The 17,681-nt window shown below is 40.7% G+C and overlaps 1 protein-coding gene across 5 annotated transcripts; it reads right to left on the bottom strand.

Annotated features, from left to right (window-relative positions):
• Positions 1–3,432: 3,432 nt before the first annotated feature.
• Positions 3,433–16,745, bottom strand: eef1db (eukaryotic translation elongation factor 1 delta b (guanine nucleotide exchange protein)). Of its 5 annotated transcripts, none has more exons than XM_037697911.1 (11): positions 16,351–16,745; positions 14,383–14,440; positions 10,513–11,789; positions 10,024–10,141; positions 9,396–9,467; positions 8,732–8,794; positions 8,417–8,504; positions 7,275–7,381; positions 5,587–5,781; positions 5,302–5,496; positions 3,433–3,545 (listed from the first exon to the last, which is right to left on the bottom strand). In XM_037697911.1, exons 3-11 carry the CDS (start codon positions 11,787–11,789, stop codon positions 3,507–3,509), a joined length of 2,154 nt encoding a protein of 717 aa, XP_037553839.1. In that variant the 5' UTR covers positions 14,383–14,440; positions 16,351–16,745; the 3' UTR covers positions 3,433–3,506. The 5 variants fall into 5 exon arrangements, with proteins under 5 accessions (XP_037553839.1, XP_037553840.1, XP_037553841.1 ...); XM_037697912.1 differs by lacking the exon at positions 16,351–16,745 and adding an exon at positions 15,993–16,060; XM_037697913.1 differs by lacking the exon at positions 8,732–8,794.
• Between the last annotated feature and the right edge of the window lie 936 nt (positions 16,746–17,681).

Genomic DNA, 17,681 nt, shown 5'->3' with positions numbered 1-17,681 from the left:
TAATACTAACGTGACAAAGAAGTTTATTTATTTCAAGGCGTTTCTTTATTTTACTTTCATCGAAGCGCGACATCTGAACCAGAAATTGTTTTTCTGTCCGCCTCTCGGGGTTGATGATGTTCCCAGCAGTAATCACTTTTCTGTCTCTCTCCCAGGTAAACTGTTTGCTCCTCGCTGACTTTGTTTTTCCTGCCTCTCCTGACCAGAGGACAGAGGCTGAGAAGGTGTGCTGAGTAAGTCTTCTTTGTTTCTCCCTCATCCATCCAGCTGTCGTCGGGACCATTTCAGCCTTGCAAAAACCAGACAGGCTTTTCTTTATTGGCAGAGGAAGACAACCCTGTAAAACAGGCTGAAGTGATAATTAACAGACAGACAGGCTGTTAAGTGAACAAACATCAAAATGTCTTTGAGCATTTGCTGTGGTTTTAAACTTTTTATTATGTTTTTTTTGTTTTGTTTTTCCAGACACCTGTCAATGAGGGGTGTAAGTAATTACTTCATTTTGTTTCTGGTGCAAATTAACCTCTTTTTTTTTTTTTTTTTTTGGCAGTGAGCTTTTACTTTTTAAGTTCTATAAAAAAAATTAGATGTCATGATGAAACGCCAATAAATGCATCTTTGTTTTAGTTTTTATTTATATTATTTAATAGATTTCCTTCCAAGTTAAGATAATGATCAGGTATCTCCAAAAAGCATCAGAGTAAATGTTACTTGTCATGTAGCGGTCATGTTTATCACACATTTCAATCATAGCTCATGAAATTTCCTAAATTATTATTTCAGTCTCTCATCTTCTGTTTAAGTCTGAGAACAGCTACTGTGAAGGAAAACTTGCAGCTGTTCTGTAAAATCTTGATCTAGCTTCTTGATGTGATCGTGCTGATCCACTCGAGCTCCTTTTATCTGAACGTGAACTTTCGTCCCCTTATGATTAAAACATAATGAATAAATTCAGCATATTTATGCCTTCAAACACTGAAAACATGGCCATTAAAGATTTTACAGCAATATGGTCAACTGGTGTAATGAAATGGCTTAATACTACAGATGGGGTGTTTCTTCTTATGTGTTTTTTCCTCTGCTGGCATTTGGATTCTCTGCTCAGCCACTAGATGGTAGTAACTTTGACACTACAGTTATCCTTTTACAATAATTTGCAGTCTCAAAAGAATTAGGTAAAAATAATTTAAGACCAGTTTTTTGTCCTCTTACTCATTATAATGTGTTCAGGGACTGTCTGAGTGCTGACTGAGACACAGCTGTCATGGAAACCAGCAGATGACACAACCCCAAGGATGAGGGTCTTCCTGGGTTGCCAGATCAGAGTCAGTCAGAGATTCTTTATTGTCATTCGCACCTCATGTGGTGGTGGAGTGAAATTATGTATAAAGGGTCCCAGTTACATCCAAAAATAAAATGTAAAAGAAAAAAATGATAACATCTAAGATATGAACTAAGAAAAACAACTAAAAATACACTAAGCACTAATAGCATAAAAACATTACGTCGAACATCAGCACAAACATGAACATGAGTCTGTGTGAGCAGATGAGCACGCATGAACACATCAACATTTAAACAGATCAGCAGCAACATGAAACAGATCAGCAGCAACATGATGTGGTTTTTCACAGTGATTATTCTAGTTAGAGATTCATGAGTCTAACAGCCTCAGGGTAGAAGCTGTTCCTCAGTCTAGAGGTTCTACACTTAATGCTCCTCAACCTCCTTCCTGAGGGAAGTGGGGCAAAAAGTGTGTGTGCTGGGTGAGTGGGGTCCTTCATGATGCAGGTGGCCCTCTTCCTGCATCTGGAGGTGTAGATGTCTGTGATGGTGGGGAGACTGATTCCGACAGATTTCTGTGCAGCCTTCACCACTCTCTGCAAAGCTTTTCTTTCTGTAGCTGTGCAGCCTCCATGCCACACATTGATGCTCGAGCACAGGATGCTCTCCACTGCACACCTGTAGAAGGAGGTGAGGACTGAGCTTCACAGACCAGCTCGCCTCAGCCGCCTGAGGAAGTAGTCTCTGATGAGCTTTCTTGATCAGGCTGGTGGTGTTGTTGCTCCAGCTGAGGTTGTCATTCATGTGTACACCCAAGTACTTGTAGCTGGAGACCACTTCCACTGCAGATCCTCTTATGTTCAGGGGGTGTAGATGTTTTTGTTCCTTCTGAAGTCCACAATCATCTCCTTTGTCTTCTTCACATTGATGTGAAGGTTATTCTCTTTGCACCAGCTCTCCAGGTGTTCCACCTCCTGCCTGTAGCTGGACTCATCATTGTTTGTGATGCATCCCACCACCGCTGCATCATCTGCAAACTTTAAATTGTAACAGCCTGGATGGGTAGCTGCACAATCATACAATTCAAATTCAAAGAAATTCAAATATACTTTAAAAATCCCAAAGGGAAATTAATTGTTGTAGTAGCTCATCTTTGTTCCAGTAAAGTTGTTCTAGATGCTGATACGTGCTGATACTGATATGTGAGCAGAGTAAACAGGAGGGGGCTCAACATACATCCCTGAGGAGAGCCAGTGCTGAGGGTTATGGTGGAGGAGAAGTTGTGGATCCTCACTAACTGTGGTCCGTTTGTTAAGAAGTTTAGTACCCAGTTGCAGATGGAAGGGCTTAGTCCTAGTGTGGATAGTTTGTCCATCAGGGTTTGGGGGATCATGGTGTTGAAGGTGGATGTGAAGTCCACAAAGAGCATACGGACGCAAGTTTTTCTAATCCAGGTGGTTGAGCGCAGTGTGGACCACAGAGGAGATTGCATCCTCGGTTGATCAGTTCTCACGGTATGCGTACTGATGAGGGTCCTCGTTGATGTTGATGTTTGTTTTGATGTGAGTCATGACCAGTTTTTTGAAGCATTTAGTGACTATTGGGGTGAGGGCCACTGGCCGATAGTCATTCAGACCAGTCACTTTAGAGCTTTTTGGGACTGGGATGATGGTGGCAGTCTTCAGGCAGGTGGGAACTGTCTCCAGGGTAAGTGAGGTGTTAAAGATGTCTGCCAGCACCTCACAGAGCTGACAGGCACATTCTTTCAACACTTTTCCGGGGATGTTGTCTGCAGTAAACAGCCGTTTTACCCAAGTGTGTCTGGGAATGTTAACTGCCATCACCATCTGAACCCCAAACGGCGCATGGTCAACGGAGCATCATGGAACCATTTTAGTAAAATTACCCTTTTCCTTTAAACTGCAAAAACTTGGGAGCATCTAGAGTTAATTACTATCATGGCTTAATATTTACACAATTTTTAGAGCATTAAGCTTAGATACATGTTTATTAAGATTTTAGCTAGTGTTAAAACTTTCAAGTTTGGAGGCCACAAGTGTAGACTTTTTCTTTATATTTTATTACTATATGTATGAGAAGCATGCTCGTTAAGCTGAGAAAAAGGCAAGTATAAACTCAAAATTGACCCAGTGCAAGAATTTTATTATTAACCGTTGACACAATCAACAGAGAAGCAAGGCATGATGAAAAGCTCGGAGGGGTCAGATCTTGTTGAATGCTGCTACATCAACACTCTGGACCTGAAACAGAGCAGAAAGAAAAATGAATCAACTCCACCCTAAGACCTCATGGACAGGAACAGTATCAACTTATGTCGGCCACAAGATGGCAGTGCAGTCTGCAACAATAAATTATTTAACAGATTTGACCTAAACCTTACATTAAAGGGCTAACCTAGTCAACTTTTTGAAGTAATGTTCAGTCTAATAAAGTCCATGCTCAATAATCCAGGTATATAATCCAACATTTTTCAGTCAGGTCATCTGGACAGTTTCTTTTTTTTGCGCCGAAACGTTTCACCTTCGGTCCGGAAGGCTTCATCAGTCAAGGAAACACAACAAAACTGATCCCCTGAGGTTTTGCTTCAATGCTTCATATTCGTTGTACCCAGACCAGACTCAGGCCAACCTGTGTCAGGTGCAGCTACAACCCAAGGACTAAAGAGAATCTTCTTGTGTTTGACAGCAGATTTAACGCTGGTTCTTAGAAACCTTCAGTTAAAAAAAAAAAGAGCTGACGTAACTTACCTAAACAGCATTAAATACAGTTAGCCAATCAGCGTTTGCCCTCTAGAAACACCTATTCTCCAGAAACGCCCACCTTTGGTCTGCAGGGAACCCCGTTTCAACCAGTGGCCAAATTAAGCAAGATGAGTGATTTGGCTATTATATACATTTTTGGGGGTGGAAGCTTCTTTCAGCTGCTCCCTTCTTCAAGGGTCAGCACAGCGAGCAAACTTGCATGAAATATTTGGCAATACATAGTTCCCATGTGACGTAACATTCGGGGTGGATTTGGCGCTCTCTCCTCCCGTGCAGGCAAGCTCTAGCTGTAGACGCCGACTTACTAAGTTTTGTCGAATTTTTTTTCTTTAAGTAAATTGCAATTGCTGTTTCCGCTGGTTAGAGCAGTCGTCCTCCAATGCAGGAGTTGGGGGTTCTAATCCACCAGCAGTCAATACCGAAGTGTCTCAGGGCAAGACACTGAACCACTGGTTGCCTCCGATGCGTGTCCCATCAGTGTATGAATGTGATAAAGCTCTGATTAGTCTCTTTAGAATAATTTGTTCAATTAGCTTTGTAGAGATCTAGTATAGAGCTGTATGAATGGGTAAATGAGGCACAGATTGTAAAGCGCGTTGAGTATCTTGATTAGATAGAAAGGTGCTATACAAGTACAGTCCATTTATATTTACCATTATTGCAATTACTCTGCACGCCACCAGAATTTTATTAACATGAAGAGCTTGGACGTCCTTCACAAATCTGTTAAAACGTTGATTTAACTTAAGGCTGCGAAGCTCCTCATTCCTCGTGTTCACTAAATAATTAACGACGGAGGAACTTATCAGTGACGACATGTCAGTGTGGTCTGACGTGATTTGTTTCTCCGCCTCATACGGGTCAACTCCGACCGCAGCTATTTTAAGCATGTATCTTTCTCTTGTGACTTGGTCAAGACAAGAATATCGATATACTTGTCTTTGGGCTGTCTGGACACCATCTTGAGAGAACGCGGTCCAGCGCGAGCCTAGATGGGTGGAGGAAACGCAGTATTGCGCAATACTGGTCGCGTGTGTGGGAACTATGTATTGTTTTACGCCAGATGACCTTTCTGACACAACTTGGGCTCGAACCAACAACCTCAGGATTACAAGACTGCACAGTCCCCAGTATATTTTTAAATGGGGAAAAAAAAAGTCAAAGATGCTCATAAAAAATGAGCCTGACGGTTTGTATTTCACTCCACATCCATCTTATGGTTTGCAGAACTTACATAGTCTTCAAACTTGGTGATCTCCTCCTCCAGCAGGTCTGTTCCCACCTTGTCGTCCTCCACCACGCAGGCGATCTGGAGCTTCTTGATGCCGTAACCCACAGGAACCAGTTTGGACGTTCCCCACAGCAGACCGTCAGCCTGAACCGAGCGCACGCACTCCTCCAGCTTCGCCATGTCCGTTTCATCGTCCCACTGCAGCAAGCAGGAGAGGAGAAAAGCACAAGTTAAACCAAGGAGGAGCTCCAAGAGGACGGTGTTGGACCTGGAACTAAAACAACTCACAGGTTTGACATCCAGTAAGATTGAGGACTTGGCGATGACGGCGGGTTTCTTTGCCTTCTTCTCTGCATATTCCTTCAGTCTTTGCTCTTTAAGTTTCTCTGCTTCTTCGTCTTCATCGCTACCGAACAGGTCAATATCATCGTCATCGTCGTCGTCATCTTTAAGTGGAGTGCGTTTCTGCTGGACAGTCGTACCCTGAAGAGAGTCAGGTTCAAGGTTAGAAATGTGTCGTCGGCAACACGCTCGTAACTAAATGGTTAAATTATGACTGCACTTCCTTCCTCACTACTTCGTGGTTTGACTTTTGCAGACTCACTCGTTCATAGTTTTTCAAAGTAAGATTGTACGTGAGAATAAAGAAAAAAAAAAGATGGTGCACGACACACAATTGTCAAATGTAATATAACTCACCTGATTGGGACCGTACGGGATATAGTAAAAAATTGATGGAAAAAAATAAACTTTAGACAGGCGCCGCCATTTTGTAGTTTTCTCTCAATAAGACTAAACTGTAGCGCCACTCAAAAGGACTAAATTTCCCAGAAGCCCCAACAGTACTTCCAGCCGCTGCTTTCTGCTGAAATGGAGGGAAAGTTTAGATCCGATATAAAAAAAAAAGTTTGGTCCTTATTTGTAGTGACCTCGGCGCTCAGTGGATGCAGAGAGCCGTATGGAACTGACTGAGAATTGGACCAGAACCGAACTTCCAGCATCATCGGTCAAACCGAGTGCTGCTTGCCGGCCTGTGAGGCCTCTCGAGCGGGGAGGTCCAGTGTTTTCTCCAGAGCTCACTAGGACATTTTTCATCCGGATTTGGACTCAATCGGAACCATTGTGTGGTTTTGTTTTCGGTACGTAGCTACTAGGCCGGTAACGATAACAAATTTTGCTGGGCGATTAATTGTCTCAGGAATTATTGCGATAAACGATAATATTTGAAATTTAACAATAATTGTCTAATTTTAGAAGAAATGTTGATTTGTTTGGTTGTAGTACAATTTTTGACCACCTGATGTCAGTATAAGACTGTTTGAACCAAAGGATGGATAGTTGAGCAGAGTGTCTCTTTAAGAAAAATGGGAGGGAGGGCCCTTGACGTGACATGGGCTGACATGCCGGATGCTCTTTGGTGGTTTGAGTTCTTTGCCATAGCATTTGTCACACAAAGCTTTTAATAAAAAAAATTAAAAAAAAATCAGTAAACAAGTTCTCAGCTTCTTTTTTCAGAGAAAAACAACTTTTTACACGAAAGCACAGGTTTCAACCACAAATTTTGGAGCTCGACAAGACGGAGGTTTATTCGCGAGGTCGGCCTGTTAGCGTAGCTGTTTTTAACGATACATAAATGTTATTTTGGATGGTTAAGATGGATTTTAAAGAGAAAAGAGAAAGGGAGGGGTCAGTGAAGAGCCTTTTGTCATCCAGTGTCTTCAGTAGAAAGAGAGTCACGAAGAAACAAAGCCGATAAATGAAAATGAGGTCGATAATTTTCATTCATCATACGATTAATTGATTTATTGTTTATCGCGACAGGCCTAGTAGCTACTGTGCAGTACATATACGGGAGGGGGTAGGGTCAGGATGTGCATAACCTCCGCGATAATCAAAGGACAACTGTAATGCAATCCTAGCAGAAGAATGTATGGAGCTGTACTTTAAATGAACAAAAATGTGCAATATAGACTCACGTTTGTGCAGGGGACGGAGAGAGCTGGAGCCACTGGAGCAGGAGTTTTCTCAAGGACTGCAACTCGACATTCGAGTTTGGAGAGAGCTGCTCGCAAGTTGTCCACCACTGAAGAAACGAGATGTTGGAGATTCAAACTGTTCAACTGAACATTGTAAATACGGTTTAAACATGCTTAATAAAATATTTACTAGTTAATTAGAGGTCTGAGTGAAGGTGGGGCACTTCTATTAAACACAGATGTAGTTTTTGTTTTGTTGTTTGTTTTTGGCACCTCAAGAAGACGCCTTCGTCCAACCTTACATTTACTGCTGCACAAAAAATAATGTGGGCTCTTTAAAGAGCCAATTAGTGATTGGCTCTTGTAATACAAAATGGGTTTAAAACTTTACAATTATAACAAAAAAAAATCAGAGTTCATAAAGATTGCATTTGCTAAATGTATAATTTCATAAGAACTGTTTTATAATTGAGAAGATTTGTCATGTTTGGACTGAAGCAGCAGATTTTTTTTCCTGCGTTTGTGTGTTTTCAATTAAACATTTAAAAATGTTCTGCTCGTACTTTAAACACTGATTGATACTGAAGAATAATTGAAGAACGTCCACATGTCATGCCTCTAAATGGAGGATCCCTCGACGGTAAGGTTGACTTTGGTCCTTGAAGTTGATTCAGTGTTAAAAACTTAAAAAATAGTTCCGTTTACTGAAAACTGCACCTCGATTAGCCTCACCTGCAGCTTCAACTGTTGTTTTTCTTATTTATCTGTATAAAAATCAGATGTCGGTACATTAAAACTGTGAAATATTTAAACATTACAACTTAAATCTCATCTTTAGCTAAAGGCATGCGAGCTCAAAGAGGGTATGTTTTTTGTTTTTTTAACAAAACGAGTGTGCTAATAAAGTTTTAAAAGATGCTTCAGACAGCTAAGATTTTATGAAGCCATTGTTGACAAAATTAGAAAACATCTGAACTGGTAAATTATGGAAAATCGTAATAAAATATATAAAATAGTTGATCTGCCCAGGTAATTTTATTTATTATTCGTGGTAGTTTACAACAAAGACTACATCTTGACCTATTCATCAGCTGATTCCATTATAATCCAGAAGGTTTATCTTCTATGTGAAGGTGTCAAACCTTTGTGTAAACTCTGGTTCTCCAGCTCCAGACTGTTGATGCGAGAGATGATTTCTCCTTGATCAGCTGCACCGTTGCTGCTGGCGCTCTGCACAGGTGAGACAAAAAGTTGGACAAATCCAACACGTTATCCAAATCAGAAGGGAAAGCACCAGTTGTGCATAAAACCAAGCAGAGATACAACTTTACTGCACCACAAACACAAGTCGTCTAGAGGCTGAAGCAGGTTAAAGTGAGCATGCTCAGTATTTCCACTGATGGGCGAACAGCGGCTTGTGGGGTTTCCAGTGACACACGAGGCTTAGAGGCACTTACAAGATGAGCCTGCTGGTTCTGGAAAGGCTCAGCTGACCCTCTATTACAAAGTGTATTCTTCAGCTTGGAGGAAGGGGATGGCAGGGATGAAATATGAAAGAAAGCAGGAAACAAAATGGGAGGAAACAACAGGATTGAATGAAGGAACAAACAATTGAGAGGTTGAAGCAGACGAACACAAAGGTTCTGCTGGGATTTACAAGAAATGTGCATACAAGAAGCAAATGACCAGAGTAACCTAAATAAGCCCAGAAAGTTGCAGAGTCCAATGAAAATATTCAAGTTCTGATAAACACCAATCAGTTCAAACTTTATTCGAGGCTGCAGAGTGTGGATACGTGACTAAATGACAATTTGGACTTCAACAAATCATTTTAAACTACTTGAAAAGTAAAAAAAGTGCTGCTATTATGCGAAACCAAGCTAAATAAAATAGTGATTTCAAACAATATCTCCTTTACATATTAGTCTTAAATTGTTTTATTTGTGACACAGCATGGAGTTAGGCGACCCTGAGCCATTCCCTTGTTTCACTGCCTCGATAAACAAAACATCGTCGTACTTTATCTGCCCTACATTTCCTTTCCAGCACACTTCTGTTGTCGTCTCTGAAACATTTTATGTTAGGACGAGACATAAGCATACATCTGGAATCAATTCTTACCCCTGCTAAAGATTTCTGGATGTTCTCCCGAGCTCGAGCAATGTCTTGAAGAATGGAGTTCGCCTTAGCGTCCTTAAAGAAATCAAATATTACTTCTTTTTTTTTTTACTTTATAAAAACAGATTTAGGAAAACACAAACATGAATCATTTATAATTAGTTCACCATCAAGATGAACCATCCAGAGTGACGAGCATTTTGTCATAAGAATTTCATTTTAACCTCAAACATCTTGCACGACTTCAACAATCCAATATTTTTGCACCTCACTGTCTTGTTTTAATTTTTGTAAGATTAAATTAATTTATTGGCCTCTGCATTTACTTTTCATCCAGTTTAAATAGTAGAATTACATTATAAACTGAATGCAAATGCAGAAAAGTCTTCAAAATATTGTTTTTTTCTCACATTCCTAGCAAGCCCATGGTTACATATCGAGACATTGTTTCTTTGGCGTCGATTTCCAGGAGACAGAAATTGCACATGCAAGAAACACTAAAATTAAAACAATTACTTAGATAAATGTGTATTTTTGATCAAATGCCTCATTCTTATTCCTTAATTCTTACACAGCATTTGCATAAATGAGTTGTAAGAACCTAAAACGAGTATTAATATAAAAAAGTTACCTGTGTGGATTGTGACGACTCGTTCATTCGTTCATAAAACCGTCTTTCTGCATCGTCATAACGAGGTTTGTCGAACCAGATCTTCTCTTGAGCCAAAAAGTCTACGGAACTCATTTTTCTAGAGGACAAAGATAAGGAGGTTATCAGGGCAGGAAGTTATGGAAAACAATTAAATGTAGGATCATCTAGTAAGCAGGAAAGTTTTATATTCTAATATTTAAATGGCTTATGAGATGCACTGAACTACACTGCATACAACTAGACCCCCCACTTTCACAAACGCTTAAAGGAAGATGAACTAAAAAAAAAAAGACTCAGTCATTCAGGAAAATTACAGACAAATCACAAGGATTTATGAACCAAGATGAATAAAAATAAAGGTGAACGACGACAACCGCATGAACACATGATGGTAAACAGAAAAAAAACAAATCAATGAAAACGAACTGAAACATCTGGAGCAGTTCCATTCTCCCAGTTTGGTCATACTTGTCCCTTTGTTGGGCCACAGACGGAACTGGAGGAGTTTCTGCTTCCAGCCGTCGATTCTTCGACACCGTGCGGCCTTCATCCACTCTGCTGCCATGGAAACGGCTCTCAGCAGCATCGTACCGCCACTTGTCCAGCCACACCGGCTCGCTGTTGGGGTGAAGAAAAAAGCGCGCTCCCGATTCTTCCGCCACCTCGGGGGCTTCAGCCGGTTCCTCTTCCTCCTGGATTGGATGAAGAGCGTGGAAAATTTCTGCTTTGATCTGTGGGACCATCCGCTTCTCCTCCACCACCAGCTCGTCATCCTCCTTCTCCTCCTCTTCTTCCTCTTCCACAAGGCTTTGAGGGTGCTCGCTGCTTCTGGAGGTGGAGGGACAGCTTGGACGCTTGAAGGAGTTGTTGCCGTAGAGATTTTGGTAAAAGGCTGCTTCAGCGCGATCATACCGAGGTTTGTCCAACCACACTTCTCTCAGCAACTCCACCGGGATGCGAGGCAGGCCGTTAATGGACTGCTGAGCGGTTGGTGTGACCACAGCTTGCTGGACAGGCGTTGCAGGAGTCGGGGCCAAAGACTGATACCCTTCATCGGGTGTTCTCGATGCTGTGGAGGGACTAGACGGACGCTGTAGGTTTAGAGACTTTGGGACTGATTGTTGAACAGATTCTTCAACAAAGCAGCATTCTGCCAGGTCAAAAGTCGTCTTGTTGATCCACGCCATCTGTACGACATGGTGGCAAGCCACCTGATCACTGTGGTGGCACGCCGGTCTTGAGGAAGATGGAGCCACAGTGGATGGAGTGTTTGAACGTTTTCCTGAGGTCTGATGAGAGGGGTTTGTTTGGGATGCTTGTTTGGGACGTTTGTTTGCCAGCCAGCAATGGTACACGTTCTCCGCATGCTCGTAAATGTTGCGTTCAAACCACACGTTGCCACACTCCGACTGCAAACCCATCAACACCGCACGCTGGTCGGGTGCGTGTCTGCTTTGCTCGTCTGGTTTTTCTTCGTTCTTCACTTCACCCGTCTTCCCCTCTGGGCAACTCCCAGCATTGGAAGAACGTTTCCTGCGGCGGCGGCTTTTCCCGCTGCGCTTTCCATCTCCATTCAAGCTTCCGTTCTCAGGGGATGACGAAGTGTCTCCATTTTTCTGGCCAGGTTCGGTCTTCTTCCTAGAACCCAGCGCTGCTTTTGCGGGTTGATCAGCCTGACCATGACTAGGAGGCTGATCGTGCTCCAACTGATCCTTGACAGAGAACTGGGAGATCTTCTTAGACATCTTTGAGCCATTGTAGGACAAAGAGAGAACAAGTACATGCTTTTGGATTAGTTACAAAGAGGCAGGAATACACAAAAGGGTTTTTCATTAAGATATGACTCATATCTAAGGCTAACAAATTAAGAGTCTACAACCAAACTCTTAAAAACATCAAGCATCATGCAGAAAACCAGCAAGTGTTCATGCAGAATAATGACGTTAACTGGTCAAGCCTATGACAAACACAAAAATGTTGGAAGTACTGCACACAGTGTCGTTTTTATTGGAAGTTACTTCTTCTACAGCACAGATGTGTTAAATAAAATGCATTATTAAAATTCTATTTGCACCATAAAAAGCGTGAACTTTAAAAACGCATTTTAAGACAACTCTAAACAGGGCAATGTGAAAATATGTAAGCAAAAAGAAAATGCTCATGCAAGTTATAAATGTGTTCAATCAATATGCAAGTCATGCATTTCTGCAGACCCTTTCCAAAAAATTAGAATATCAAGGAAAAGTTGTTTAACTTCCATAATTCCATTCAAAAAGTTAATATTTAATAGATGATAGATTCAGGACCCACAATTTAAACCATTTCAAGTATTTGTTTATTTTTACATAATTTGGGCTTCCAGCTCATGAAACCCACAAAAACAGGATTTAAACAATTAGAATACTGTGGAGAAATCAGCCCAAATGTTGCAGGACATGAATGTTTTAAACCGAGTGTGACACTAATCATCTACTAAAGTCAAAGCACCTGCACAGGTTTCCCCAGGTGTCATTAAATTGCTTCAGTTTGGTTCAATTGTCTCAGTTCGGTTCAATATGGGGAAGACTGCAGACATAACAACTGGCCAGAAGACCATCATTGATGCCCTCCATAGGATGGGTAAGACACAACAGTTCATAGCTAAGGAGGCTGGCTGTTCATAGAGTGCTGTGTCCAAGCATTTCAATGGAAAGTCTAGTGGAAGGGCAAAATGTGGCAGGAGAAGATGCACCAGCAAAAGAGATGACCGTGGTCTTCAGCGGATTATCAAACAGAGACGATTACATAATCTGGCAGAGATCCAGAAAGAGTGGAATGAGGCGGGAGTCACAGCTTCAAAAACCACCACATCCAGACACATCTGGGAGATGGACTACAACTGTCGGGTTCCTCGGTCCTCTTTTCTGATTAAAGTAAAGTGTCCCTTTCATTCAGAAATCAAGGTCCAAGGGTTTGGAGGAAGAAGAGTGAGGAACAGAACCCATACTGCTTGAGGTCCAGTGTGAAATATCCACAGTCAGTCATGATCTGGGGTGCAATGTCCGGTGCAGGTGTTGGTAAACTCTGCTTTCTTAAATCCAAGGTCACCACAACAGTCTACCAGAATGTTTTAGAGGACTTCATGAGTCCTTCTGCTGAGGATCTGTATGGAGATGCAGATTTCATCTTCCAGCAGGACCTGGTCCCTGCCCGTGCCGCCACAAGCACCAAAACCTGGTTTGATGCCACAGTGCCTGACTGGCCAGACAACTCGCCGGACCTAAACCCCACTGAGAATCTATGGAGTATTCTCAAGAGGAAAATGAGGAGCACCAGACCCAACAACAAAGATGATCTGGCAGCAAGCATCAAGGACATGTGGGCTTCCATAACTCCCAGTCAGTGCCACAGGCTGATTGTCTCAATGCTACGTCGCATCGAGGCAGAGATTAAGACAAAGAGATTCACAACCAAGTATTGCAGATTGACACATCGTTTTGAAAGTACCATATTTTGACAGATTTGTTGTGATTCTAATTTCTTTTTTTTTTTCTGTAAACTGAGTAGTGTGGGCTGATTTCTTCACAGTATTTATTTTTTTTTAATTCCCGTTTTTGTGCGTTTCATGAGCTGGAAGCCCAAATTATGTAAAAATAAACAAATAAATACTTGAAAGTGTTTGAATTGTGGGCCCTGAATCCATCATCTATTAAAGATCAACTTTTTGAATGGTATTATGAAAGTTAACTTTTCGATGATATTCAAATTTTTTGAAAAGGGTCTGCATGTTGTAACAAAATGAATGTATTCCCATAACATTGCTTTATTTAAAAATTAAAAATAAAACCTACTACAATTGAACTAAAAACACATTTAGGTTCTTTTTTTTTTAAACAGTGGTTCTCAAACTTGGTGCACACGACCAATAATTTTAATTTTCGGTTCTAAATAGTTGCAAATGAAATTATTAATATTATTATCAATGTTGGGTGGAGTTTTGTGCTGGACAGTGTAGAAAACATTATCAAGCAAGTCATGATGCAGTGTTTCCACAAACAACTTTAAGTAAATCACAGCAGTACTGACGACCAAGCACTTTATTTCTTTACCAAATATAAAATAATCAAATCGTGCTCAATGTGTACTAGAAATACTGAACATCAGCAGTCAGGAAAAAAGGCAACAAGGAAGTCTGCCTGAAATTTGTCAGGGTGGCGAATGACCACTTGTGATATAAATTAAATTTTGACAACCTGAACAGACCGACCCGTTATTGTTGGCGGCACAGTTTGAGAACCGCTGCATTTCTGGAAATTATTTCCTGCTCGACATTTATTAGAATTTAAGCTCTCGACTCACCTTCCTTGGTATAAGTGTTGCTCTCAACCTAGCATCAAAGTCAAATGCTCAACAAGTTCTTTTCATCCAGGTAACCGCAAGCAATTAAAAAAGAAATGTACCAATCATCACCTTGCAACGTTAAAACAGCTGACACAAGCACAACACAGAATTAGGAGAGCGCATAGCGCAAAGCAAAAAGGAGCACGTCGATGTTTCAAAGACCAAAAAAATAAAAATACTTCAAAATGTGCAGTTAAAACAAAGTCACTGAAAGAGTCGGGAGTAAACCTTGTTATAAATTTAACAAGTTACAATTTCAACATTGGAGAAAACTTAAAATAAACTGCATAGATCAAATTTTGGGCACTACTATAAAAAAATTTACAACATTGGATGCGTCTTAAAGACCCACCTTTCCATTGTTTTAGACATTAATTGTTGGTATTTTTATATTTTCTGTGATTTTTATATCTTGTGTGATTCCTTTGAACTGAAACTCTGGCACAACAATTTCCTGCGGGATCAATAAAGTGATTTATCTTAACGGGTTACAGCCAGTACACAGTATACATATACACACGTGTATATATGATTGATATGTGTATATATTATTTAAATAATAAAGCTAAACTCAGGTTTAAACTTTAAATAAGGCATTGTTTGTACAAAAGGCATGAATTTAAGTGTCACAGATGTATTCAGCCAATACAAACAGATTATACGCAGTTATCAGAAGTATTACTTCTTTCTTTTGTTGGAAAGTACCGTACTGTAAATTGTATTATTTTTTTCTGTCTCATTCAAATGATCAAAGTGTGGTCGACTCACTGCAAACCTTACATGTGGTACGTAAACGTTTTAAACCGCTCATTTTGTTTCCAAGGAGCCCGACTTTCGTGTTCGCTTTTAAAGTAACCTTGATCAGCAGCTCCCCAGGCTTCTGAAAGATTTTACATCAAAGTTTTATTTGGACTTCGCCAACCCATTCGTTTCATTTCCAGGTCATTAGATGTGCGTCTGGAAGTTGAGACTTTTAAGAAATATGACAAAAAGGGACCTGGAAGGCACGTCGTCTTTTAGTCACCGTAATCTACTTCTACAAGCTACATTTTCAGATAATGATGAGAAATGCAAACCAACTGTCTTTGTGACTGGCTGCTGGTAATGTAGTGTGCCTAGTTATCCAATAAATTTAAAACAATCCCTAGTGGTTTGGTTTGTGAAAATGCAAAAACTGATTTCTGATTCAAAGGCAGAGATCTAGTTTAATAAAGAAATCATTTCTCTACAAGTAGTCAGGTTGCCAAAGAAAGTCTGTAAAGACCAACAAAAAGCCCAGAAAACTGTTGATCAAGACCACTTTACTCCTTGGGAATAAATGTTTAAAAATGAGAAATGACTTGAGTGTTTTGCAAAGCACTGCACAATCAAAAATTATAAGAGACACTTTAAATATTGTAAAAATGTCTGAAAGCTGGAAAACTGTGCAAGCCAAGGACACTTGAGCAGCCATGATGGAGTCAATCATTGCTGGCTTTTTATTAAAAAAAAAAACACAGAAAATTATAGCAACATTTTAAAATTAGACAAACTATTATTAAAAAGAATATCGTTCAAAACCTGCTCACCTTGGGCAGATGAATTTAATCTCTGCTGTCTCATGTGTGCTAGCCTCGAAAATTGTGTTTAATCAGCGTCACACCAGTTTCTGCTAAATTAATTAACATTTAATGCTAAAATGCCGCTACTTGCAATAAAACGAGGTAAAATCATTGAATGGCATTTAGATGAGGAGTCACAGGAGGTGACTGAAGGAGGGACAGCTGCTCGGAGCAGCGTTAGCTGACAGCTTCAGCTAGCCACCCGCTAGCTGCGGCTAACTCGAGCTAAACCTGCTCTGACGTTTGATCATGTCCAAAAGCATCCTGTAAAGTAGTCCCAACAACACTAAAACCCCAGCTACCAGCCAGCGTTAACGACACTTACTGCTGTGTTTGGCTTTATTTGGTGTGGAAGCAGGCCTGAAGAGGACACGCGTGTTTCACAAGGCGTGAGTGACAACGGGAAAGAGGAGGAGGCGGAGGAGGTGGAAACGGGAGCAGCGGAGTGATCTGAGGGAGCAGGGGATCACTCCTCCAAGCTGGTCCCTCCGCCTCCTGTCTATGTTCTTTCTAAATCCACAAAGACACAATCAAGTTGACCCTCTCTGTACTTCTCCATTAGCATCCTCAAAGCAAATATGGCATCTGTAGTGCTCCTTCACGCACAGTTTTTCAGACGCAACCGCATAACCCCCCCCCAAGTTCGCTGTAGTTACCATGCCAGGTCACTAGATGACGCTGTGAGTTTTGTACGTTTACCTAATGCGCATGCGCACTGGCACTTTTTTTTTTTTTTTTTTTTTAATGCTAAAATTAAAGTAGCTGTAGCACAAAGAACAGTATTACTCCAGCGCCATTGTTGATAGAAATTAAAAAAAACATTCAGTCATACTAAGAAGATACCACTCATTGTCTTTACATCTCATAATTAATCTCTCTTCTTCTTCTTCTTCCGTCTTTTCTCTCTTCAGGGATCACCACATCCTCCTGCACCTCAAGTCCTCTGCATCCTCTGTCCACCAACTAAATACTAAACTGGATCTTGTATTTCCTTGATTAAATAAAATAAAATAAAATTAAATGTCGTTTTCCCCACTACATATCGGATAATCTGATCATAACAATGGGATTAACCTGTCTAAATAAAGGTTGAATGAAAAATAACTGGGAAACAAAGGAAGTTATTTTAGACTCTCAGACAGATCGGAAAAATTGTGTGGAGAGAAATTTGATTTATTTTGTTAAAAATGTCTCCACCACAATTTATCCAAAGACTTGTCTGGACAAGGGGGGAGCACCACCACCGGTGGAGAATCCACCACCGTGCACCGTGGTGGATAGTTTTTTTATTTTAATGAATCCACTAAATAAAATAAAAGGGGGGGGGGGGGGGTGCACCACTGCTGCTGTGGTTTATTCAGTGGATTAAATAAAATAAAACTAACTTTTGCACATTAATAATAATTTTGGTTTTCCTGTGACTTATTTGCAGAATGATAACACAAATGTCTCGATGTCGTTTTTTTTTTTTTTTTTGTTGTAAATGATAAACGACTTGTGATAACGTCTCGATGACGTCACAGCGACGAGTCGACTCGACTTTTATCGTGTTAAAGGCGACTTTAAAAAACATGTAGTCTTCAACCCCTGGTCTGAACACTTTTATTTAGGACCATGTTTCCTTGAACGAGCAACCAACAACCCAGACGTTTTAAT

The sequence above is a fragment of the Nematolebias whitei genome, chromosome 3, assembly GCF_014905685.2.
Source record: "Nematolebias whitei isolate Nwh7 chromosome 3, NemWhi1, whole genome shotgun sequence".
Lineage (NCBI taxonomy): Eukaryota > Metazoa > Chordata > Actinopteri > Cyprinodontiformes > Rivulidae > Nematolebias > Nematolebias whitei.
Note: the sequence above shows the minus strand (reverse complement) of the source record. Positions and strands in the feature narration are given on the sequence as shown.

What these genes read in the sequence shown, in the direction of transcription:
- eef1db (XM_037697911.1), bottom strand. Translation starts at nt 11,789, where the DNA reads ATGTCTAAGAAGATCTCCCAGTTCTCTGTCAAGGATCAGTTGGAGCAC. An exon ending in TCCAGAAATCTTTAGCAGGG is followed by an intron (nt 8,795 to 9,395) that starts GTAAGAATTGAT and finishes CCTTCCTCCAAG; the next exon opens with CTGAAGAATACACTTTGTAA. An exon ending in GAACCAGAGTTTACACAAAG is followed by an intron (nt 7,382 to 8,416) that starts GTTTGACACCTT and finishes TCGTTTCTTCAG; the next exon opens with TGGTGGACAACTTGCGAGCA.